Source organism: Perca fluviatilis, chromosome 18, assembly GCF_010015445.1.
Source record: "Perca fluviatilis chromosome 18, GENO_Pfluv_1.0, whole genome shotgun sequence".
NCBI lineage: Eukaryota > Metazoa > Chordata > Actinopteri > Perciformes > Percidae > Perca > Perca fluviatilis.
Genome location: NC_053129.1, coordinates 10,316,326 through 10,340,820, shown reverse-complemented (window position 1 = coordinate 10,340,820; position 24,495 = coordinate 10,316,326). Strand labels below are relative to the sequence as shown.

At 42.9% G+C, this 24,495-nt stretch overlaps 1 protein-coding gene across 1 annotated transcript in view; it reads right to left on the bottom strand.

Annotated features, from left to right (window-relative positions):
- Positions 1-24,495, bottom strand: part of cdc42bpab (CDC42 binding protein kinase alpha (DMPK-like) b) — a 108,482-nt gene that overhangs the window by 4,610 nt on the left and 79,377 nt on the right. Inside the window, 26 exon segments of the mRNA XM_039782061.1 lie at positions 743-897; positions 1,022-1,139; positions 1,774-1,891; positions 2,580-2,703; positions 3,201-3,285; positions 5,262-5,359; positions 5,450-5,664; positions 6,508-6,632; positions 6,746-6,999; positions 7,212-7,274; positions 7,633-7,852; positions 7,980-8,061; positions 8,437-8,576; positions 9,392-9,528; positions 9,824-9,929; positions 10,058-10,141; positions 11,380-11,499; positions 12,260-12,298; positions 13,906-13,953; positions 14,226-14,302; positions 15,200-15,291; positions 15,445-15,593; positions 15,975-16,080; positions 17,016-17,140; positions 20,354-20,459; positions 23,094-23,341. Coding sequence (XP_039637995.1) covers positions 743-897; positions 1,022-1,139; positions 1,774-1,891; positions 2,580-2,703; positions 3,201-3,285; positions 5,262-5,359; positions 5,450-5,664; positions 6,508-6,632; positions 6,746-6,999; positions 7,212-7,274; positions 7,633-7,852; positions 7,980-8,061; positions 8,437-8,576; positions 9,392-9,528; positions 9,824-9,929; positions 10,058-10,141; positions 11,380-11,499; positions 12,260-12,298; positions 13,906-13,953; positions 14,226-14,302; positions 15,200-15,291; positions 15,445-15,593; positions 15,975-16,080; positions 17,016-17,140; positions 20,354-20,459; positions 23,094-23,341 — 3,234 coding nt within the window.

The following is a 24,495-nucleotide window of genomic DNA, read 5'->3' as shown; positions in this document are numbered from 1 at the left end:
CAGGGTCGCTATGTAAACAAGAACCGGCATGATGATTCTGACTAAACGTCGCCACTCCCCCTCACTCGACTTAGACCTTAGCTCTTAAAACATGCGTACAGACCGTTGCCAGGGACACCGGAAACATTAGCAGGTGTCCCAGACGCCATGGGGAGGCGCTAACAGGCGATACTGGGAGACGCTGACTTGCGTTCACTAGAAAGCGCTGACATCACAGGGAGCTAACCAATCAGAGCGGTGGGATGGGGGTGAGAGGCCTGCGGCCAGAGGCTGGGATGTTTGTGACGGATGGGATAGAGGGAGGAGTTTTTTTTTTTTTTTTTTCTCTTTCTTCTTCAATGGGGGAAACAATGTGATCGACTTTTTTAAATATTCGATGAATTAATGTCTAGCTTCTACAATCGCATGGCAAGGAAACAAACATGATCTGCATTTGGACTTGTTCATACAAAGCTGATGTTGGGTTGACATGGACTCCGTATTTCAGATCTATAAAGTGGCTGCACAACAATCTGTCCAATCAGATTGGCCCTGATTTGAACCAACTGTTAGTAGAAACTAAAGTGTGCAATTAAGACAGGATTAGTTGTTGAAGGCTGTCCAGACCCATACAGAATATATATATATATATATTATATATATATATATATATAAAAAGATACAGTATTTTACATAAAGTCTTTTCGGGTTTACAGTCAACCGCACATGAAGCTGTATGTTCAGTTTCAATCTATTTACTGACCTCTCTGTCAAACTGCGAGAGTGGAGCATCAGCACAGTCCATGCCTCCGCCCGAGGACAGGGAGCTCTCCGAGGGAGAGGTCATGGTCTGCCGCTTGCCGTAGCTTCCTCCGGACATTTCTCTGCGCAGAGCGCTGCCGTTCTGGGAGGACGAGCCTGGGGAGAAAGGAGGAAGTCAGGGGGAAGCACCAAACATGATGCTACTTAAAAAACAAAAAAAACACAGGTTGATGATGCAGGGAAGGAGGCTGTTAAAGTGTTATGGGCTGCTGTTACTCACGTATGCCCAGACCGCTGCTGGCGCTCATGGAACGGCCCGGCTCGGCCCGGTTCTTGGTGATGGAGGGGATGCTGACTGAACCGCTGAAGCCCGCACGGCTCTCCTGAACACGAACGTTCTGGTTTAAACACGCACAGAGAAAACACACACACACACACACACAAACACACACACACACAGAGTGCAGTGCAGGGGACAGGAGTGAGGAGGCTGCGGTGATACACTCTACATGCTCTACAGCTGAACACAGATGTGGCCCTCGTGTGATTAGCCAATGAGGTTTGGGCAGACAAGACGTGCATGCATGGTCTCCTTAAAACGCCACAGCCGGTCAGGAGGAGCAAGGTGAGTGAACTTTAAAGGATGAAGGCATATGAGGATGAGGAGCTTCATTATGGGATTCAAACAAGCCTTTTTTAAGGTCAGTTTACACAAATAGGGCACATAATGGAAACTGTGCAACTTTCTCTGCTCAAATCCCAATGTTGGCATGCTACAGGAGACATCAAAAGATAAAGGACGGGGGGGGGGGCTGGTTCTGTAGAAGCAGGTCGACAAACACACACATCTCAAACAGTCCAAGTGTGTCTGTTTCAATATGTGCATATATGTTTGTGTGTGCCTCTGTATACGCGTGTGTTTGCCAGTACATACATAAGTCTTGTGTGCACATATGTACACATATATATATACACACTGTATATAGTTTGCGTGTGTGTGAGTGTGCGTGTGTACGATGTGTGTGTACATACCATGGGCAGGTCTTTAAGGATCTGGATCCCGTCTCCTGGTCCCATGTGGGCCACGTGGTTGAAGTTGGTGGGGTTGGAGATCAGCTTGTTCCTCATCTCTGGATCTCGCAGCATCTCTCTGGAATCACACACACACACACACACACACACACACACACACACACACACACACACACACACACACACACACACACACACACACACAGACAAGATGAGTAGAGGTCCAAAAAGGTTCAGAGTGAGACTGGAACCGACTGAGTGCGGACAGTCAGGCTAAGTGAAACTAAAATGTGGCTTTAGTATCCCACTCATCTAGTACTCTCCTCCGTTAGCCATTAGTTGTACCTTAAGGGCAACAAACACAATACTGTTATAAATGGGTTTTTTTTTCGACTTCTGCCAAACATCCACAACAAGTAATACAAGTAATAGGTTTTGGTTGCCCTTCATGCTCATTAATGAGAAGACAAGTGTTCAAGCAAGTGTATTTGATGATTTTAGGGTTGAGTTAGTGTGTAGTTTTTACTACTTTTGCAATGATAAGCCTGCACATTATATTAGCTTGTTGCAGTCTTAAAACATAGTGATGATCACAACAGTACTTGCAGTGGTGCCAGTACTGTTATTAATTGGTCAAGGGGAAAAACAATAAAAATAAATAAATGTTAAATCACTTTTAAATGAAAACACAGAAGAGAAAGTTAAGAAAACTTAACCTGGTAACAGAATTGCAAAAGCAAGAACAATTGTCAGGTAGTACAGAGCCAGAAAAACTCTCGATGTGCCTCGCGCTGCAGCTAAACTACCTCCTCTGCTGAAGTCGCTCTTCCTCCGGCACCCTGAAGGAGAAGCGTCTCTTGTTGTTCATGCTGCGCACCATCTGCTTCCTGCTGTTGTCCGACGTCTCCGGGACGACCAGCTCATCACCCTCTGGGAGATCACAACAAAAGCCACAGCCACGTTTTACGTCACTACGGAGAACCGAAAAAAACTAAAGAGGAGAAACCAAATCGATGTTCAAACTCTTCAACCGTTCGTTGGCGTGGACGTATCGGGGCGCTCCACGCCAACAGAGTTTTGTATTTATTTACAGAAAGAAGAAGTAGTTTTATTTTGTATTTATGTATGTTGCACATTTACTTTGGTGGTTGAGAGTGGCGTGGTCAAACTTTCTACTCTTACTCAAGTTGCTTTTGTTCTCCAAAAACAACATTATATAATGAGCAGAATAATGGTTACACAGTGAGAAAATAGTTCACTAAGAGTTAAGGTCCTGCAATGACAACTGCAGCTCCACAACCTGCTGGAGCTGACTGTGGAAACGGCGATGAAGGGCAACAGCCAGATACAAACCACAATGGAATAAATCTTACACTGTATTGTGTCATTCTTGGACATTTTTACAACACACTCTTGTCAATCCTTACCGGCCATCTTGTTTCTAAAGTAGATGAGCCGGACTGTTTCCAGTTCCAGCAGGTTCAGAGAGCCGTCGACGTTCAGAGGTCGCACCTGAGGGGAGCAGAGAAATCTATCAATCCATGTTTCACATCTGACTTCTGATCAATAATCATGTTTTAGTCTAGAAATTGACTATATTATGTAACACATCTAATCCACCAGGTGGAGCCAGAGATGTCTCCGCTTGTCTGAACTTGTCAACACTCCATTGCTGCTGAAGCTTCAAGGCAAGGCAATTTATATTTTATAGCATAGATATAAAAGGTAATTTAAAGTGATTTACAACGGCATAACATACAAAGCAGTAGTAAACCGTAGATTTAAAACCAGGCCTTTATTTACATAGGAGAGCGTAAGACAGGAAAGGGGGGAGAGAGGGGGAATGACATGCAGCAAAGGGACGCAGGTCAGAGTCGAACCTGCGGCCTCTGCGTCGAGGAGTAAACCTCTATATATGGGCGCCTGCTCTACCAGGTGAGCTAACCAGGCGCCCGGAATGACCATCTCTAAATGACCTCGGGGAAAGCAATGGTTAAAGATATAAGTTGTATGCCTCGATTTTAAAAGAACACGTGTTGCGGTGCATAGAAACTTAAGGCTATGTTTAGACGGAAACGATCTGAAGAGAAAACGCAAAAGTGGCGTTGCGTTCTCACTTTTTATTCTGCGTTTAGACGAGCGTTTTGGGTGCTCTGCGTGCATATGCGTGCATACGGTGACGCAAAAGTGTGTGAAATTCGATGTAGCATGCACGCCGGGCGGCTAGGTGGTAGTGTGAAGCACTGGCACACAACACCACCAAGTCCGCGTGCCTGAGTAGAACCTTCCTTCTTATTCTCTCCCTAGTAGTGTGAAACCAAAACATGGCGAAGCGAACAACAAAAGCTGACAATTTTGTCTGGACAGACGAGGAGGTGGAGTTATTTCCCCGAACAACCTTAGATTACAAAGCCACAACAGGGCGTGGACTGGGAGTCCTGCCAGTCAAAATATATAGACATATGGACCGAATTACTTCAGCAGTATCCTGTACCTGGAGGGACGTCATATCCACACGAGAAAGACGCTATCTGGAAAAGTCAGACATCATCAAAGCTGAAAGCCATCCGGACCAAGTATAGGCAGGCTGTGGATACCCAACGGCGGAGTGGCCATGGGCGAGTAATCACCATATTTTGATTTATCTAACGAAATATGGGGTGGGTCGCCAGCCACCACAACAATACACAACACAGCAGATCGGAGCACAACTTTGCGTTTTTTACCCTTTAGACGGGAACGTCCTTTTTAAAAGGAACATGCCGACTTATTGGGACTTTAGCTTATTCTTCTTATACTTCTGCTACGGAGTGATATGCTTGCAGCACCTGAGAAGCCCCGAGCAGAGAGTAGCAGTGCTTCGCCTTTCTGAGAATATAGTTCCCAGTTTGTATACGGTTAGAAGACGGCTGTGTCTCATGTGACCTTGTTATTTGTACACGCTGTGACTATACAAATCACAACATGTAAATAGGAACATGTTGGCGTTATTTTGTCACTTATTGGGAGTGGTAGGCTAGTTGGAACCGGTTACCTCCAGGATCTGTGCTAGGCTAAGCTACCGGTGGGGGCCATCAGACAGAGTTACGACACACACGGAGATGAGAAGGGTATGTATGGACTTACCTAACTCTGGGGGATACGGTGAATAAACTAAAGTCCCAATAAGTCGGCGTGTTCCTTTAAGATTTCCACTCTGGAGTGTGGTTTAACTGGGGTTTTTTTTGCGTTTTTAAGCCCCAAAAATGCTGTCGCCATCTAAACGAAAGGCACATCTGATAAAATATTTTGTCATTTTCACCCGCGAGAGTTGTCGTGTAAACAGGGCCCTAAAAGCAGCTTCTGCATGCTTGGTTCTTCACCTGGGGACGGTGAGCGAGCCCATCCCAGATGATCTTTAAACTCTGGAAGGCCTCGTAAACAGAGCAGCATATCCGAATATGACATTCATGTCACAATCAGGACAGGCCAAAGTCCACAGCACTGACCTTCTTGAGAGGGATGGTCTGGATCCACTCCATGGTGTTGACGTCAAACACATCGATGGCGTTCTCACTGTACACCGACAGGTAGGGGGCGTTGTAGCCTGGACAAAAAGGGAAACAGCATTTGTTTTCTAAATCTGCATTTTAAAATATAAATCCCCACATACGCTGACATTAATTCCTGCACTCACAAGCAGAGGTGGGAACAGCCGGCCACATCAGCTCCTGCTGCCGCGACCGGCGGCCCTGGGAGTCCACGTAGACGCCGATGGCGCTGAAGCACAGCAGCAGCTCCTTGCTGGAGATCTCCACGGCGCAGAGGGCGTCCAGGTTCTGCTGGGGGATGAAGGCCAGGGTGTGGTCCTCGGGGTGGAGCAGGTTGACAGGGGCCGTGTCGCCGTGGACACTGTGGTGGTCATCGCAGAGTTAAGATTTATTAAGAAATAAATCCATTTATACATTATTTATAGTTATTTTAGCAGGGGGGTATCTTTTTTATTTTTTTTTCCCGAGGAAACAACTTTGCACATCCAACAATTCTTCTGTGCAGTTGGGTTGGAAAATATCACAAACTTGGAAAAAAGGAAAAAACCTGCACTCTGCTCTTGCATCGCAATTTGTTAAAGAAAATGGTGATGCTATAGAAAGAGCAGGGTGCAGGATATTCCTTTTTCCGGAGCAGGGAGCATCTTAACATTAACCTCCAGTTTTCCACTCGCAGATCAGTCTGGCATCTTGAGATAGAGAAAATTTGGAGCCGGTTGCCAAACGACCGACCAATCAGTGTTGGTTTTGAGGCGGGTTTAGGCGTGATGCAACGAGAAGCGACTGTTCAGTCTAAACAAAATGGCAGCTTCCACGGATGAGATGAGCGTAGCTATCACGCAAGTTTTATCCGAATTAGAAAGTATTCCTTCATTTAAAGAAGAGCAAAAAAACGGCACTGGAGGCTTTTCTCGGAGGAAAAGATGTTTTTGCTCTTCTCCCGTTTCGGCAAGAGTTTGAGTTGATTGGTTGATTTGGCCCGTCATAGGTGGTGATAGACAGATGGTTTATCCAATCAGCGAACCAGTATTTTGGCCCCTTCTCCAACGGAAAGTTCCCAGATGGATATGCCGAGCAAATTCGAAGCAATCCATCTGGCGGAGTCAGGTTATCTTAACATAGGGTAACAATAAAAAACAGACATAAAACCCATCAGAGGAACACCTCCACTGCACATAGATCAGCCAGTTAGCAGGTAGAGTACCTGTAGCGGGTGAAGCCAGACTGGTATCCTACATAGAGCCGCTCGCTGAGCAGACCAATCCACTGAACGGGCCCCGGGGCCTGCACCTCTCGCAGCCGACGGTGACGGGATTTACTCTTATTCACCTGGAGTTCAGGATGACAGAGTGGTTTTTGCAAGGCTTAAACATAATAAAATATATACTAACTATTTGGAGAACTGATCTACGGTTCAGTAGTAATAAACGGTGCTCTCTGACCTCGTAGCAGATGATTTGTCTCTTCATGGCCACGCAGAGGCAGGTGAGCGAGCCGTTGCGGACGGGGCCGGAGACAATGGTCTGGCAGCCCTTTGTCTCAGCCAGCTTGTAGGAATCGGTCTCGCGGCCGTCCAAGGCCTGCGTGGGGAAGAGGCGGACGTGACGGTTCCTGCCGGAGATGACCGCCAGCAGCTGCTCCTGGAGAATCAGGTCGATGTGGTGCACCTTCTTGTTGTCCCCCACCCGGATTATTTCTGAAAGGAAGGACGGAGGGAGAAGACAGGACGTGGTGAAGACGAGAGAGAGAGAGAGAAGCAGTAACGGGCAGTTTTGGGAGTGACGTAGGAACAGAAACAGGCAGTTTTTGGGAGGGTCATAAAAAGACAGAATGCGAACACATTTAAAAACAGCAACAGGGGACGAACAAAACAAGCACACAGAACAGTTCTTAAAGTGTGGGTCTTACCATCTTTGGTGACGTGGATGACAAAAAGGCCTTCCTCGTTGCCCAGGGCGACACGCTCGTGATCTGAGGGCAAAGCAAATAAAGCAAGACGGCCATTTCAGTGCCAGTAAGGGGACAGAAAAGGGCCTTCTGGGCAGGAAATCTGCTGGTTCCTATTTTCATAACATGGTCAAAGCCAAACAGCTGGAACTCAAGAGTTTCTCTGATCTATTAGCTGTAAAAAAATAAAAAAAATAAAATAAAAAAACTACACTTGGCTGCAAATACACGAAGAAGGACCTATCTACTGTTGTTGTGCATCTGGGTCCCAGATGCACGTACTGTCTGGGATCTTGATTAACGGTGACATACAGTATTATAATTGCTTCCTATAATACCCCGTGTAGTACTCTGTGTTTTACGGAGCGTTTCGCAGGCCCACCTATGATAGCAGCAGACTGTGTTGTCTTGATGAGCGGCAGGGTGCTGTCGTACGCCTCCTTGGGGACGTAGACAAAGCGCTCCTTGAGCTTGTTCTTCTTGAGGATGCGGTGGAGCTCGTTGAGGAGGCCCACCCATTTGTTCCTCTCCTGGTCGCTGTCGGCCAGGATCAGGATGGAGGGCTTGTGGTTGCTGGAGGGGGAGAGCTGGGACGCTGTCACCTGAGGATTTGAAGAGGGACAGGGGGAAAGTCCCATCAGGTGTTAAATAGTATTTAAGAATTTAGGGGGATTCCGGTTATTTTGAAACTGTTGGTTGCTTAAAAAAACAAGCAACAAGACAACTTACTCTGAATATACAAGGGATGTCTTTGCGGCTGGCGTGGATGACATCAGAGGCCAGGACAGAACTGACTGAAAACTCTTCATCCCTAGATGACAGGAATGAGATCAAAGGTTAGACACGCAGGACCTAAAGCTGCAACGATTAGTCTATTATTCCATTAGTTGATCGGCAGAAAATTATATTTGATAATCTAATATAAATTGATAATCGCTTCTGTAATTTTTATGGCAAAAATGCCAAACATTTTCTGGTTTCAGCTTCTAAATGATGTGCTGTTTTTCTTTGTCATATATAGCAGTAAACAGTTTTTTTTTTTTTTTTTAAAGACTGTTGGTCAGTCAACAGTGTACTTGTTCTATTGTTTCATTGCAGTACACAGTAAACGACCTGGACGCAGCTGAACATCCAGGATAGTCAAGATTTATAAAATCACTAAGAAGAGTTGCTGCACTTCTCCTACCTCATATCTATGACTTGGCTGACTACTACACTTGGTTGCGTTGCTTTTCCTTCTCCCAGTTCGTAGAGGAACAGCTTGAAGTCACACACCACAGCCATCGCCCTCTGCCAACCCTTCTTCACCCCTGTTGGTTTGGGCACCTGGGACAGACACAGAGACATGGTTGAGTGACATAATGCGTGGTTGGTAGTCGAAATGCCTTCTACAGTGTTTAATGTAAAAGGTGCCAATTCCCACTCAGGGTATCTGTATTCTAGGGCAGGGGTCTTCAACATTTTTCTAGCCAAGGAACCCTTAACTGAGAGAGCGAGACGGATCAGGGACCCCCTGCTACATGTTGTATATAATTAGGTTGCATGATAAGCTTGGCCTACAATAACGTGTGGGCAGCCTAAGGCCTTTATACATACCTTTTTAAGTGCATAGAATACTAAGCTATTAAAATATTTGTTGCCACGATTTTATGACTCCTGTTTTAATGATAAACAGTGACTCCTCTCGATTAAGTACTGTATCTGTGCATGGCTACCTTAGCGAGTACCTTTAGGCCAGTAAGCCTATCATCATCATTTTTTTTTTTCACAAATAGGCTGATTTATATTTGCTAATAATATGTTGGATTCATGTTAAGACATTTACATTTTTTTTTTTAACCTTAGCCCCCCTGCAGTGACTCTGAGGACCCCCTAGGGGGCCCCGGACCCCCTTTTGAAGAGCTCTGCTCTAGTGTAAGCCATTATGGTACTGTGAGAAACCTGAAATCCAAGTGTCCACCAAAAGCTACAGTTCATGTTTACCTTTGTGTGGATTTGGGAAGAAATCAGGGGGAGTAAACAACTCAGAAACCAGCTTATCTCAAGCTCTCCAAAAATCTGCATCGTTTTCAACTGACTATTCAATTCACCGAGTCACTATCTGGGGCCAAAGACAAGCAGGGCTTTTTTCTGTCACTCACCCTGACGTGGCCTTCATACGCAGTACCAATACCCCTCTGAGGGTCGATACCCAGCGGGCCCTTGGTCTGGTCCTGGGGCACGGGACACACAGCCGGAGCCTTGTCCGCACATGTTACATGGCAGGAGAAGTTACACACTGGACAAGGAGACAGACGGAGACAAGATGGGGACAAATGAGATGTTCAACCGATCAAGTATCCGATTTTAAAATCAATGAAAAGACAAACTAGCTTTGCGGTTTTAAGTGTCATGTTACTATGGATGTTTGTTAAACTTGAGAATATAAACTGGAATCATTATAGTAACAGATTATGCAGGTTTTTGGGTGGGTTATAGAGATGTAATGGTGGTGTGAATGGCCAGAACACAGTTTACAAGTTTAGATCCCATCTACTGTGTTTTCCTTCACCATACGTTATTCCTGTCCTTACCTTCACAGGTACAGCCTTGACGTATGAGCCCCACCATGAGGGAAGTGCACTGGTTACACTTAGTGGGCGTGGTGAATGACTTCACCACAAACTGATGTGCTTTGGGCTGTGGAGTGCATGAAGGAATGAGCGTGAATGATTAACAGAGACATAATCAGTGGTTATTAAAATAGCACGATGTCTGTTGTGGCAACGTTTAACAATGAAGTGGGATCCACCAGAAAAATGTCTAACCTTAGGGGAGGAGCGTCCAATACTGCCGTAACCCCCTGAGCGCATGGTGGGGGTCTGGACTGTACGAGGAGGATGGTCTATCAGCTGCATGATAGAACACACAAATACATTTAGCAGTGAGGTACTGTATCTTGGCTGTTTTTTTGGTTTGTTTTTATCCAGTGTATGAGTGACATAAAACTTAATTAAATAGCTTTCCAAGGACAAAAAGCTAGGACAAGACGTTCTGTAAGTTAAGTCAGAGGTAAGGATGACTCCATTATTCATTTTTATTATGGAGGAACTTGCGAGTCATATCTGCTTCCAATTTGGTTTACAAGCACAACAAGTCCCAATTAGGACACTAGCATTTACTTGCAGCACCATGTTAGACAACAGTCTGAGAACACACCAAGTTCAATTTAAATTGAGTCTACAGCTGGCCTCAATGTTCGCTTTTACATGGCGCTGCTCCCATTTCTCCATAATGAGTTACTAAGAATTGAGTTACTCGCTATTCACAAGGGCTGACCTATTTGACAAACTCAGCATTGTGAGTGGCTCTGAGTAACCGTTTCAGTTGAACCGTCATTGCAAATTGTCAATTGAATCGGTATGAGGAATATTTGGACCGATTTTTTTTCTCGTTCCTCGACATGCCAGACACACAGATGCCATGTTTGGAGAGAGGCAACTGATGCTAAACTAGATCTTCTTAAGAACAAATCAAGATCAGGATTTCTATATATGGTGATAGGATAGGAAATGACATCGCACCAAAGTTCTCTTGTACACCGATATCTTCTACGGGCATTTTCACACCAACAGTTCATTTGTTCTGGTCTGAATCGGTTGATGAGTTTGTAAACTTGGAGAGATTTCCCCTTGGTTCGGTTTCATTTCACAGCTGGAAAAATCCTGGTAAAATGGCTCATTACAAACCACGCAAGAATGTTCACTCCGCTCACGTTGTCAGGGGCGGGAGTAAAAAAAGTCAATACAGCTTTTTTCATTTAAATCATCAGACACAAACACAGCAAGCTGCTACAGTTTGTATGTTTTGCCGCATCGCAGATTGCAAAGCAGATCTGACTACAGGAAGCATACCGAGAACACAAAGGTCTCGGTACGTGTGTTTGGTCCGCTTTTGGTGCACATCCCGAGTGCGATTGCCGCATTCACACATGCCCAAACGAACCGCACCACGAGAGAAAACGAACTGTAGTGCGATTTAACCAAACTAAATGAGGCAGGTGTGAAAGCCCCCTACATCCATCTTGCTAGTAGGACACCAGCCTCTATTCAAAAACAAGTTTCTTGCACAGACTAAGGGATTGTCTGACCTCTATGGGCTCCATATCACTAGCCATGGAGGGGGACCGCGATCGCGACTTGAGGTGGGACTTAGGGTCATCTTCCCGGGATGGAGTGTTGGAGGAGGTGAAGTTATCCATAGAGTCCACCTGAGGAGAGAGAAGCATGATGGAAGACCGGGAGAGGACACAGGGAAAAGTAAGAAAGGATAAGTGAGGAAAGAAGAACAAAAAGAAGCCGAAGAGGGGAGTATAAAAGAAGATAATGAGGATGGGAGGAGGAAAAGAGGATGAGAAATGAAGAGGAACAAGGTGGTGATGAGGCAGATGGACAGAGAAGGATGGGAGGAGGTAGGGAAGGAGACAGAGGGAAAGAAGTAGAGTGTTAGTTAAACCAAACAAACCAGAGAACAATATAGCGCCTACATGCGTAGAGAGAAGGAGCGGGTGCCAATACATAAATGGAAAACAGTATACACAGATATTGCGGTCAAGATACTTTCAAAGTTACAGAGAAAAACTGACCACAACTTTATTGCCCCCCTATGTACACATGAAAACACATCGTAGCCCAATGACCATGCTAAAGTGAGACACCACAAGCGTACACCATACACCATGCATGGCCATTTACAAAGCTATGCTGAAGAATAAAAACAAAAAACATACCAACACCAATGCACACAGACTGCACACATATCAATATCCAATGTAATTAAAATGTGGAAAATTAATAAACACATTAATGCGTTTGATGACACAACACACATTTTTCTGAACCCCTGCCATGCAATCAGACAGCCACAGAAAACATACACAGGAAATGCACACGCAAATTAAAGAGCAACATAACGAGACAGCACATTTAGAAAGGCTCAATGAGATCATAGAGCGCAGTGATGGTGCTTACACGTCTGCCTTTGCTAGCTGGGCCAACGGAGGGCGAGCGCTTCAGTGGCAGGAGAGGCAGAGAGTGGCAGAGACAGAGAGATGAGTGAATATCAGAAAGGCTGTCTAGCAGAGTTGAAAACACATAGTTAAACAGACTGAGGGAGAAACCTTAAAATTGTAACATAAGCCTGTATTGTATCAAATCAGTGGTTCCCAACCTTATTAACACTATTAAAACACCATATGGCCATTTATCCTCTTAACTATTTGATCGGTCTATCCTTATTACTTTTAACTTTTAACTATCTATCAAATGTTTTTCGATTAGCCTACTTTTAGCTAACTCTATTCAATTTTTTTCTGTTACTTTAGCTATCAACGGTTTATCCGTTACTTTAGCTAACTCTGTCAACTGTTTATCGGTTACTTTAGCTAATTCTATCAACGGTTTATCCGTTACTTTAGCCAACTATCAACTGTTTATCGGTTACTTTAGCTAATTCTATCAACTGTTTATCCGTGACTTCAGCTAACTCTGTCAACTGTTTATCTGTTACTTTTGCCAACTATTTTAGCGGTTTATCCGTTACTTTAGTTAACTCTATCAACTATTTTCTATTACTTTGATATATTTTAGCTATTTATCCGTTACTTTTAGCTAACTTTCAAATGTTTATCTATTATTTCTAAGAAATATTTAGCCATTACTTTAAGCTAACTATTTTAGCTATTTATTCATTACTTTTTGCTAACTGTATCAAATGTTTATCCATCTATTTTTTAGTTAACTATATTAACTGCTTCTTCAATATTGTTAACCATATATTTGAACTATTTAGCCTTACATTTTTGCATTTACCTTTATATTCCTTTAAATTATTTTAGTTTAGTTAGTTTAGTTCAGATGAGTTAATTAGTTGAGCTTTCCACATGCTCCCTTGCACCTGCACAAGTACCCCTGGTTGGGAATCACTGCATTAGACTACTGTATGTAGTAGAGAGTACTTTAGAGAGTACTGTAGAGAGTTGAATTGAGTACAGAGGGTGGATGGGTGCAAATGGAAAAAATGTACATGGGGATGGGAAGGGAGCTGGAAAAGTCAGTATGGAACAGTGACATCTCAAGTTCTCTTTCTGGCTAAAAAAACAACAACTGATAAACAAAAGACGAAGGGGTGCATAAAGGATTTAAAAAAAATATACAGTACTAGAGTACTTTGTAGTTCTGTTCAACATATTCTAGCACAAGAAAGCCAAGGTAGAGCCATTCAAATAGCCCACTGGCCTACAAGAACTACCAAGCAACTGATAACAAGAGCAGCACACTGCAAAAAATATCATCTTAACAAGTATATGCACTAGAAGCAACTTAATTCAGTTCCGTGCGCTAGAAGCAAATGAACTCATCTCATTCCATGTATTTTTCCATTTGTATTAAGATGGATAAGATTTTGAACTCGTTAACCAGGACTGACGTTTTTTTGCAGTGCCTCTGCTCTTCATCACAGTTACACTGAGGCACAGGCACAAACTCACGGACGCAATATGGATACACAGATCTACACGGTCTTTCTCAGCTAATAAAATGCTCCGAGTCCTACAGCGTACAGCTACTGTTACACACATACACAAACATGGACCTCCGCCTAGCCAAGAGAAACTTACGTCTTCCCAAAACTCAATTAAAGAAGATGAGGATGAGGAATAAGAGTCCTGATGTACCAGAGAATGAAGCAAGGAAACAACCAAAAAGATAAACAAAAATAAAGATCTTGGAAAATTCATGTAAACAGAAAGAACATAAAAGCATGAAGAAAAAAGCACAGATATAATTTTATGAACTGCAGATGTATGAGATTTAGGATTATCAAGTTGGTAATGATCATATATTTCAAATCGTTAATTCCAGACAGATATATACGGTTTCTAAAATCAGCTGTATTTTGAATCACCCGTTGTAAGGATTTTGTGTCTCGAATACTTACATCAAACTGGTCGAGCGCTGAGGTGGGGGCATTGAGAAAAGCCAAGAAGGAATTCTGGGAATCCTGGTGCTTGACACCTACAGACACAGAACAAATAACTTGTAATAATTTGTGTTAAGTACGCAATATTAAAACATCAAAGGGTGACTTAAACAAAATGAGTCACAGGACTGTTTCTAAGAAGTGTGGGGGGTGGGGTGTTTCATATGACCACAGTAACAATACATTTTCATGTACATAGCACATGATTTTATTTCTCAAATATGGCTGCTGACGCTAAACCTTCCAATTTGGGTCCCTGGTTGTAGTTATCCCTATTTTATAGCGATAATCTCTAACGAAAGGTTTCACAGTGGGCAGTGTCCATTCAACCATCGACACAGAACTGTACATTTAAATAGATCCCATACACATACATACACATATACATACACATATACATATATATACACACATATATATATATACACACACACATATATATATATATAATATACACACACACATATATATACACACACACACACACACACACACACACACACACACACACATCACTGTTTATAGTATCCCAATATCTATCACAATATAACTATGTTGGTATCTATCTCTTTACGTAATCCACCGTAATCCTTCAGCCGTATCTTCTTATTATTATTTCTGTTCTATGTATTGTTACTTCTTTTTTTTTTTTTTTTTTTTTTATACATACACATTAATAATATATATATTATATATATATATTATATAATATATCATTATATTATTTTTACTTTTGCATATTTTTTTTTTTTTCCCTCTCCCACTCACTATACATATATATATACTATATATATATATACACACATACATATATATATATATATATATACACATACATACATACATACATACATACATACATACATACACATACATATATACAAAAAAACATAAAAAAACAGAGCACATTCAATATATTTTCAAAATCGTACCCCTTCGTAGCCGCAGCTCCTCTGTCTCTTTCTTCAGCCTGTCGATCTCAGCCAGGAGCTCCTGGTTTTTACTTTCCACATCCTGCAGTTTACTGGTGGATCAGAGACAATAATGCATCACATATTATCCAAAGATTATCCTTTTAGAAATCTCTAAAAACAAATAATCAAATCTAACAGCTTTCAGTGAAAAACAAAAACGCAAAAAGGTCACTTTTTCCTCTGTCGTTATAAAGCGTCCATACCATTCTGTGGACATGTTGTTGGCCTTGACCTTGTTCAGTTCATCCTGGATGCTCTGCTTGGCTCTGATCTCAGCGTCTAAGGCCGACTGCAGCTCCAGACGGGCAGACATGTCTAGCTTTGCGAAGCGGCGCATCTTCCACGGCATGTCCTGAAACGGAGAGGGAATAAAGTTAGTTAATGAAAAACCGTGAAAGACGGAAGGAGAAATGAGAGCTAGGCACAGACAGGGAGGAGGAGTCATATATTAGGCTAGATGTCTTAATCTATTACTGTACTACTACGGTATTACAATAGTTTAGACGTGTTGGTCAATTTAACAGCAATCCCAAATGTAAAGAATGCCAAATAACACTTCACCTTATCAACATTCATCATCATCTTATTCAAATAAAAACGTACGCGCAGCAAATTTTGTTCATTTTTATAGTTCACAATTACAGACTGAATGTCAATAATACAAAGGGATTTTAGTTGACTTAACAGCATCTACGGTAGTTTGAAACGGTCTTTGTATGTGTGTGTATTTCACCGTGGCTCTCGCTCCTAGGCTGGTGTTTCTCAGTCCCTCCAGCTCTTCGGTCATCTTAGTAGCCAGAGCCTGCAGGTAGCCCCGAGCATCCTTCTCATCACTCACCCTGCAGCAGACGCACACAAATACACAAACATGCATTGCTATACATGCAAAGACATTCCAAAGACATACTTTCAGTCAGTCTGAAACTATAACATTATGATACTTTATGAAATGCACGGATTCCTGATACCCATTTACTAAACGCCTAACAAAGGACCTAATAACTGTTTTGACTGTTTAATAAGTTTCAGCAGTATCCCACACTTACTATGCTATACACATTTGTGTATTTCGAATATATACAACTTCCACATGTACACACGTACACAATTTTCATATTTAAACCTTAAAACAAAACAAAAAGTCACAATAAGACTATATATAATATTTCACCCACTAAGTGATCCTTTAGGCCCCAGTTTATCCACTGCAGTAGCACAGCACCTCCACCAGGGGGCAACATTACTCACTACATTCTTCTAAAAATGCATTAGAGACTCAACATTTGTATGTGCATGTTTTTGGAATGTGAGTGTGTGCATTTGTGTGTTTCTGTGTCTGGATGGATGTATCGTGTGTGTGTGTGTGTGTGTGTGTGTGTGTGTGTGTGTGTGTGTGTGGAATGTGTGCTATGTGAGGACTGCAGGCTTGTCCAACAGAGGGAAGCTGAGCAGCTGGCGAGGTGTCAGCTGCCATGGGAAGTGATCTGAGAGGAAGGGAGGGTCAAGTAGCTCTAAGATCTTCAGAGGCATGTGAGAAATGCTACGGCCAAACCCAATACCCTACTAGACAACATGGGTGGGTGGGTGTGTGTGTGTGTGTGTGTGTGTTGTGTGTGTGTGTGTGTGTGTGTGTGTGTGTGTGTGTGTATATAGCTGTCTTTCAGTTTCTGCTATAGCATCAATGAAAAATATTTCTCAGCAAGTATTGAGGACATTTGACAAAGTCCCTGCGTGCGTGCGAGTGTGTGCGTGCGAGTGTGTGCGTGTCTCTCACCATTGGATGATTTCCGTGATCTGGGCCTCCCAGTGAGCTACACTCTCCTTTTTGTCAGCCAGCTCCCTCATCTCCTCCTCCAGCTGCCTGTTGGAGATGCTCACCTTCTCAAACATGCTGGTCAGCTGAGGGAATAAGCGCAAACACACAAGTAAAGAAAACAGGTCATATTAAACATCATACTAAAAACTCGTAAAGCTGTCATTAGTAAGTATATATATATATTCAATTCAATTCAATTCAATTTTATTTATAGTATCAAATCATAACATAAGTTATCTCGAGACACTTTACAGATAGAGTAGGTCTAGACCACACTCTATATTTTACAAAGCCCCAACAATTCCAACAATTCCAGTAATTCCCTCAAGAGCAAGCAGTGCGACAGTGGCGAGGAAAAACTCCCTCTTGGGAAGAAACCTCGGACAGACCCAGGCTCTTGGTAGGCGGTGTCTGACGAGCCGGTTGGGGGTGTGATGAACAGTGGCGATAGTAGTCACATTAATAATGGAACAGTGACTGGATGTATATGTGTGTATGTATGTGTGTGTGTGTGTATGTATATATATATATATATATGACATTAAGGAAAACTGTACTACTGTACTGTATAATGAGTCTAACAGATTACGTTGCTGCGTAACTACAAGCGAAGGTGCAAACGGGAGTGTGTGCAGAGGTGCTCAGCCTTGAACGTGATGACTGGTTCAGGATGGAAAATGAATCATTGTATTGTTGAAGGTTATGAATGTTTTCATGATTCAACTCCCAGAGGCTCAACCACACTCGACTACAGTGCTGCTAAGAAGGTGTGGATTGCACACGCACCCACACACACACACGGAGGGTGATTAATCTCTAAAGTTTTCCTGAATCCTTTAATATGAGAGGTGTGTGAAGACATAACAGTCGTGACATCATTACAGGTCTCAAACTGCCCTATTGTTTGCTTAAATTTCTACTTTGTGGGCACATTATTTTGGTCTGTTGCAACTGTCAAGACTGTGATGTAACGTGCATGCTAAAACAGTAATTTAATAATGTTTTGCAATTGCGATTTCTATTCCCTGGATCTGGTTGCCAACAAATGTTTGGAATATCGAGTGAGGACAGTCAAAGTCATAAAACAATGTTGCTGGAAAAGGCTTGGAGTCGCTGAAATAAACACAAACACAGGATGAAATAAATGTTGGCTTTTTCAGCATGTGCTGTAAGTCTTTGGGCAAAAGCCCACAAAATAAAAAAAAAAAGATCACTCAATCAAAATCACTCAAGATGTCTGCACCTGTTTAGAAGTGACCATCAGACACCAGGACATCCCAAGTCTGTCATAAAAATGATGTACAAGCGAGTGTGTCTTTCTTCACCAGGGGGAAACACTTGTTTAACTTGAGAACTATAATGCATAACCGCCATCAACTAAAATTAAAATAAACAAATAAAAAGGAAAATGATTTATTACTGTATCAGTGTGATGCACATCATGGCTTGCAAATTGAATGAAAGGTTCAACAACAATATATTTTACTGGCAAGTTTGTGGAGTTAAAGGTGCTCTAAGTGATGTTGGGTGACGGCACTTCTTGCTGACGTTCAAAGTAGGGCTGGGCGATAGGGAGAAAATCAGATATCACAATATTCTTGACCAAATACCTCGATATCGATGTTGCGGCGATATTCTAGGGTTGACAATTGGTGCTTTAACAAAATATCTTCACACTTAGATTTTAGATAAATAATCATCGGTAATGTGGACATAACGACTAAGTGGGGAAAAGGCAAATAATAGAACAGCTAGAACAGTCTGGTAAGTTCAGATAATTCCATCACTTTACTGTAATGCAGCCTTTAAAACCAGGCAAAGACAACACTTATGTCATATCACAATATTACGATATCCAAAATAAGACAGTATCTAGTCTCATATTACGATATCGATATATTGCCCAGCCCTAGTTCGAAGTATTTTCAAACAAAACGAGGCTAGCTCGCCCCTCCCTTCCGTGCTTCTGCGCACTAACCCCCCAAGCCCCACCCCCAAATCCTTCTTGTCAGTTATTGGCTGGAACGCTGGAACACTGTTTGTTATATTTGGTGGTGCAGGTCGGCGCAGTTAGTTTTTGTTGTCGTTTGTGGAGCCTGGGCTGTCTACAGCGACCGCGTTTTTTTTTTTTTTTTACAGTGTGTTCAGGGGACAGGCAGCTCGCGGATAGTGAGGAGATGTTTGCTGTATGTGGCAAAAAATGTTGTAGCCTAAAAAACGCGTGACATCGCCTAGAGCACCTTTAAAAGGGTTTTGGTAAATCCAAATTGGAGGACTCGTACGAACAAGCCTTACAGAAAAAGAGAGAGAGATTTCGGATAAGAACACAACAAAAAAATCTCCTGTTTGTTTCTAAACGCGCAGCAAAAACCTTTCTCATGTCTGGCTGAACTGCTATGGCAATACATTTCTTTCTGCATTACCACTCCACATCCTTCACCAATTTCAGCCTGTCAACCAAAAGACATTATAATTGAAAGAAGGAGCAGCCTGTTTTTGCTACTAAGCAAACACTGTTGCTATTCAGTCCCTCCTTTGAAAGATAAGACTAGCAGTCAAACAATAATATTTTCACACAATCCAAATGTACTGGAAGAACTGTTTTGGGCCAAGAAAGAAATCATACAGACATATCTAAACAGTGCTTTAGCTTTTATAAATATGATTTTTTCAGAATGTGAAATAACAGAAAAATACATTTAATAACTGGAGTGGCATGTGTTATCATTCCAGTGGCACCCACATTCATATTCTCTCAACTTCATCAAGATATATCTTTTTTTCCCTCCGTTATCAGTTGCAGACTTTAAAAACAACACTCTGACATTTTATTCCATATGTCAAAATGCCTCCCCCTTCTAAGACATTGTTTTAAACTGGGAGCCTTTTTAAAACTTCCAAGGGCGATTTCCAAAGTCAATAGAGCGTAATCCAGAGAGTTATTCCATCTGACTGGGTAGGAGGCTACAGGGTGTTTGATGGGGGATATTGAACAGTGATTTCTTTGGCATGGCTGGGAGAGAGGGGGTGGAGGGAGGCATGCGATGAAAAGGTGGGGGGGTTACCTGGGGTTAGGGAAATGTGTACGCCTGTGTGTGTGTGTGTGTGTGTGTGTGTGTGTGTGTGTGTGTGTGTGTGTGTGTGTGTGTGTTTGAGAGAGATCAACAAAATCACTAAAAAGCTGAGAAAGCAAGACAGAAAAGGGCGAGAGAAACCGGACTTGATTTAAACGTGTGTGTTCTTAGGGCGATTTCTGTTTTATTTTGTGTCTATGTGGCCAAATTCAAAAGTCTTACCTTATCCAGTTCACTGGACAGCTTCTTATTTTCTTCAGTAAGCAGGACTCTCTCCCTGTCATACTTCTGCTTATTCTCCGTCTCAAACTCTTCCCGCTCGCTTTGGCTGGAGGAAACACACAGACACACAGACACACACACACACACACACACACAGACACAGACATACACACAGAAATTGTTAAACTTGTGGCATTGTAAAAACTTACATTTATTCCCTAACCATAATTCACAGCTGCAAATCCAATCTCAATCTTTTAAAAATGGGACTTTATTCAAAGATTTTGATTTTGTGGAATTACTCTTCTGCCTTCCAGCCTCCTAAACCCAAAAGCATTCAACCGCCGCTCTACATTTAACTTACTTACAGGAATACAAACGACTGTAAAAATACAACCGAATGTACACCAATGATCTCCCTCAGAATGCCTCATCTATCCCCCTACCTTTGTTTGTGTGTGTGTGGGCCTTTGGCTCCACACATTTCCTTAAAACCTAAATTCAAAAGGCTTGGTACTAAGACCCGGCTCACATTATTCAGCCCAAACACATTAACGCCGTTAGAACCTGATACAGCGGCGTGTTTAAAAATGAATCACAAAGCCCTGTGAGAATAATGTCAGCAACACCGCGCAGCAAAGTTAGGCTACAGGGTACAAAAACAAAGCTCGAAAGCTCTCTCCCCAAAAACAAGATTTTATTAAAAATGTGATTAAACCAGCGGTTCTCAACGGGGGATCAGGTGCCCCTGAGTGCCTACCAGGGGGTCTGCTGCAGAAAAAAAACTGACTTATTTTCATTTCTTGGTACTTAATATCTGAGTAGACACATTTTGACAGGAAATATATATATTTTTTACTAATTCAACCATTTTCGCCCGTTACTTACTTTACCATTCAAGACTACAGTATTGTGTACAAAAAGCAAGTTGTAGTCGACGTTGCCGTGTTGTTTGAATTAAGAAATACACCCTAGGTTATGTAAGCCTAAATGAGTAAAACAACAACTGATCATCTCAGCAGCACTGCCACTGCCTGCTTGGATAGTTGCTTTCAGCTTCAATTGTACGGCTGAGGCTACATCCCCACTAAGTTTTTTTTGTTCAAATATTGAATATCTTCTGCTACGTTTACGCCTCGCGTCCACAGAATGCCGGTGATTCCGAGCCCCTGAAACGGAGACATTTGGAAACATCGCTGACCCTTTTCTGGTTTGAAAACTCCGGAGTTGCTTTGTATTCTTGACTGGAAGAAATGGAGACCTTTGGAAAGTCAGTCTTATCAGTTAGGTAGGCTTACATACCTTTAAGTAACAGTTCCACCTCGTCGTCAGTCCAAGCAAATAAATCCCTGCTCTCACTTTTCGCCATTGTTGTTCTTTCTCCAAAGTATTTTCTATATTGCCCATCATTTTCAACCGCAGAGTTAACGTTGGACTTCCTGTTTACACCGACACACGCGTGCCCAGTGTGTGTGAATGGTCATGTGATATGGGTTTGTCAGACGTGCTAATACGGACATTAGTTCTGATACGGAGCTAAAATGCTTGTGTGGACGGGGATCGGTTTTGTTTCAAAGCGCAGTTTAACAAAAAGGAAAACGTAGTAGTGGTGTGGATGCAGCCTCAGGAATGCTTCAGACCAACTGAGGTACACATCAAAAACTCTCTTTCAAGCCCTAAATAGAAGTTTTTTTTAATGGAATGGCAATAAGATCATTTACAGCAGCAACCATTTCATAAGGATAAGTAAACGAGTTCTCTGAATCTTTGGAATGACACTCTTAGGGCCCTATTTTAACGATCTAAGCGCAGGGCGTGAAGCGCCTGGCGCAGGTGTGTTTAGGGCGTGTACGAATCCACTTTTGCTAGTTTAACGATGGAAAAAAGGGTCCGTGTGCCGGGCGCATGGTTCAAAACGGTTGTACTTCTTGTCTTCATTAATTCATAGGTGTGTTTTGGGAGTAACATGCAATAAACCAATCAGAGGGTCATCTCCCATTCCCTTTAAAAGCCAGCCGCATTTGGACCTTGGCGCGTTGCTATTATGATGGCGGAGTTGCTAAGCAGGAAGGAGAGATTTTCCGTTGTCTCTCAATATATATGTATATATAGATATACACAATAATACTATTTCACATTGTAATATTTGTAATCTTTTGCATGTTTGTGTGCTGCTGCGCGTCCCTGTGTGTGTAACGAGCATAGTGTGCACAAGCTTTTACTAATGCGCCGTTAAAATAACAATGAAATGTTGAGTTGTTGACCTTAGACCAGGTTTTTGTTGGTCAATGGCGGGATCGCTTTCCGCTACCCTCAAGGTAGCAATACGCCAAGAATGCACCTGAACACACCTCCCTGTAAGACCAGCACGCCCATGGGGCGCACAGATGGGCGCAGGTGCATTTGCTATTGCTGCTGGATGAAAGTTACCTGCTTAAGGGGTTACTCTCTCCTTGGGTTAGGGGAAACACAACTATTACATTCTAACAATATTATCATCTAACAAAAATTAGATTAACTATTCAAAACACTACGTCCCAATTACTACACACTGATACCAATATAACTGTAATTACCTGATGCAATCATCACTGGAAAGGACAACGAAAAAAAAATAAAAATAATGTCATGACAGCCAGGACATTGGACACCACCACACCAAAAAGTAATTAGTGGAAGAAAAAAACATTTGCCTTGATCAAATGGGGGGGGAAAAAGAAAAGAAAAAGTGATAAAGTACCTCTCGCGGCGAGTCTTGTCCAGCTTGTCTTTGAGCATCAGGATCTCTTTCTGCAGGGCGAGGTGTTGGCTCTCAGCGTCCCGCAGCTCCTTGCGCAGGGCTTTCAGCTCCGAGCTGTGCTGCGCTTCCCTGCGTGCCAGCTCCTCCTCGTACAGGAGCGTTTTCTTCTCCAGGTCTCCCCGCAGGCGGCCCACCTCCTGGGTCTGGTCCGCTGAGGCCGGGACGGCAGAGGGGCCGGCCTGCTTCAGCTGGAATACGGAGTAAAAGTGGGGCTGGTGAGGTTGAGCGGCAGACATAAAGATCAGTAAAGTATGGAGAGAAAAGTGTGAACGGGGATCAATAAGTGGCCATTCACGCAGCATGCGTCGGCCTGTCAGACGGTGCGGCAAAAACACAGGTCTTTTCATTCATTTTTAATGGGGGTAGTGCGTTTAGCCTGCGGCGGAGGATGTCGTGGGGGGAGACATGCAAAAAAGAAAAAACGCAGCAGGCCTGCGGCGAAAAGTTCACACCGACTCAACTTTTGGGAGACGCAACCCGACGTCACGCCGCAGTTGCCGATCATGTAACCGACGATCAGACGTGTACAGGAAACAGGAAACCTCAATGTCTCTATCGCTGCAGCAAGAAAGTTTTACAACACAAAACAAAAGCCCTGAACTGTCCAGGAGTTGGTGTAAAAGCTGAATGTTTGCCCAACAACAAAGCACAGTCGGTCTGTCTCGCTCGTCTCTTTCCTTTCTCTGGGAAATGAAGCTGCCTTCAAGTGCGGTCGGAAACGACGAGATCTATAAACGATCTGAGGGAAAACAGTAGTTGTGAAATATAAAGTCTACTTGTGCTACATTGGGCGGTTAAAGAACACAATGGGCCGTTTCATTGACGCGCAACCCTGCGAAAAAACACACGATCGCTGTTTCCCTGTCTAAGACTATCTTGCACCCGATGCAAAGTGTCTTTGCTCGATTAAGACCGACGCAGCTGTCAATTTCCGGTCCAGCGCCTGCATCGTTTAAATAGCAAATGCACCTGCCCCCATCTCTCTGGTCTTACAGGGAGGTGTGTTCAGGGCGTATTGCTATCTTGAGGCAGCGGAAAGTGATCACGCCATTGACCAACAAAAACCTGGTCTAAAGTCAATAACGCAGCATTTCCTTGTTATTTTAACGCCTGCTTCACCTTGTGGAGTTTTGGTGGCATAGTGCTCGTGCCATACAGTACAGGCCAAAAGTTTGGACACACCTTCTCATTCAATGCGTTTCCTTTTTATTTCCATGACTATTTAAATTGTAGATTCTCACTGAAGGGATCAAAACTATGAATGAACACATATGGAATTATGTACTTAACAAAAAAGTGTGAAATAACTGAAAAGATGTCTTATGTTTTAGATTCCTCAAAG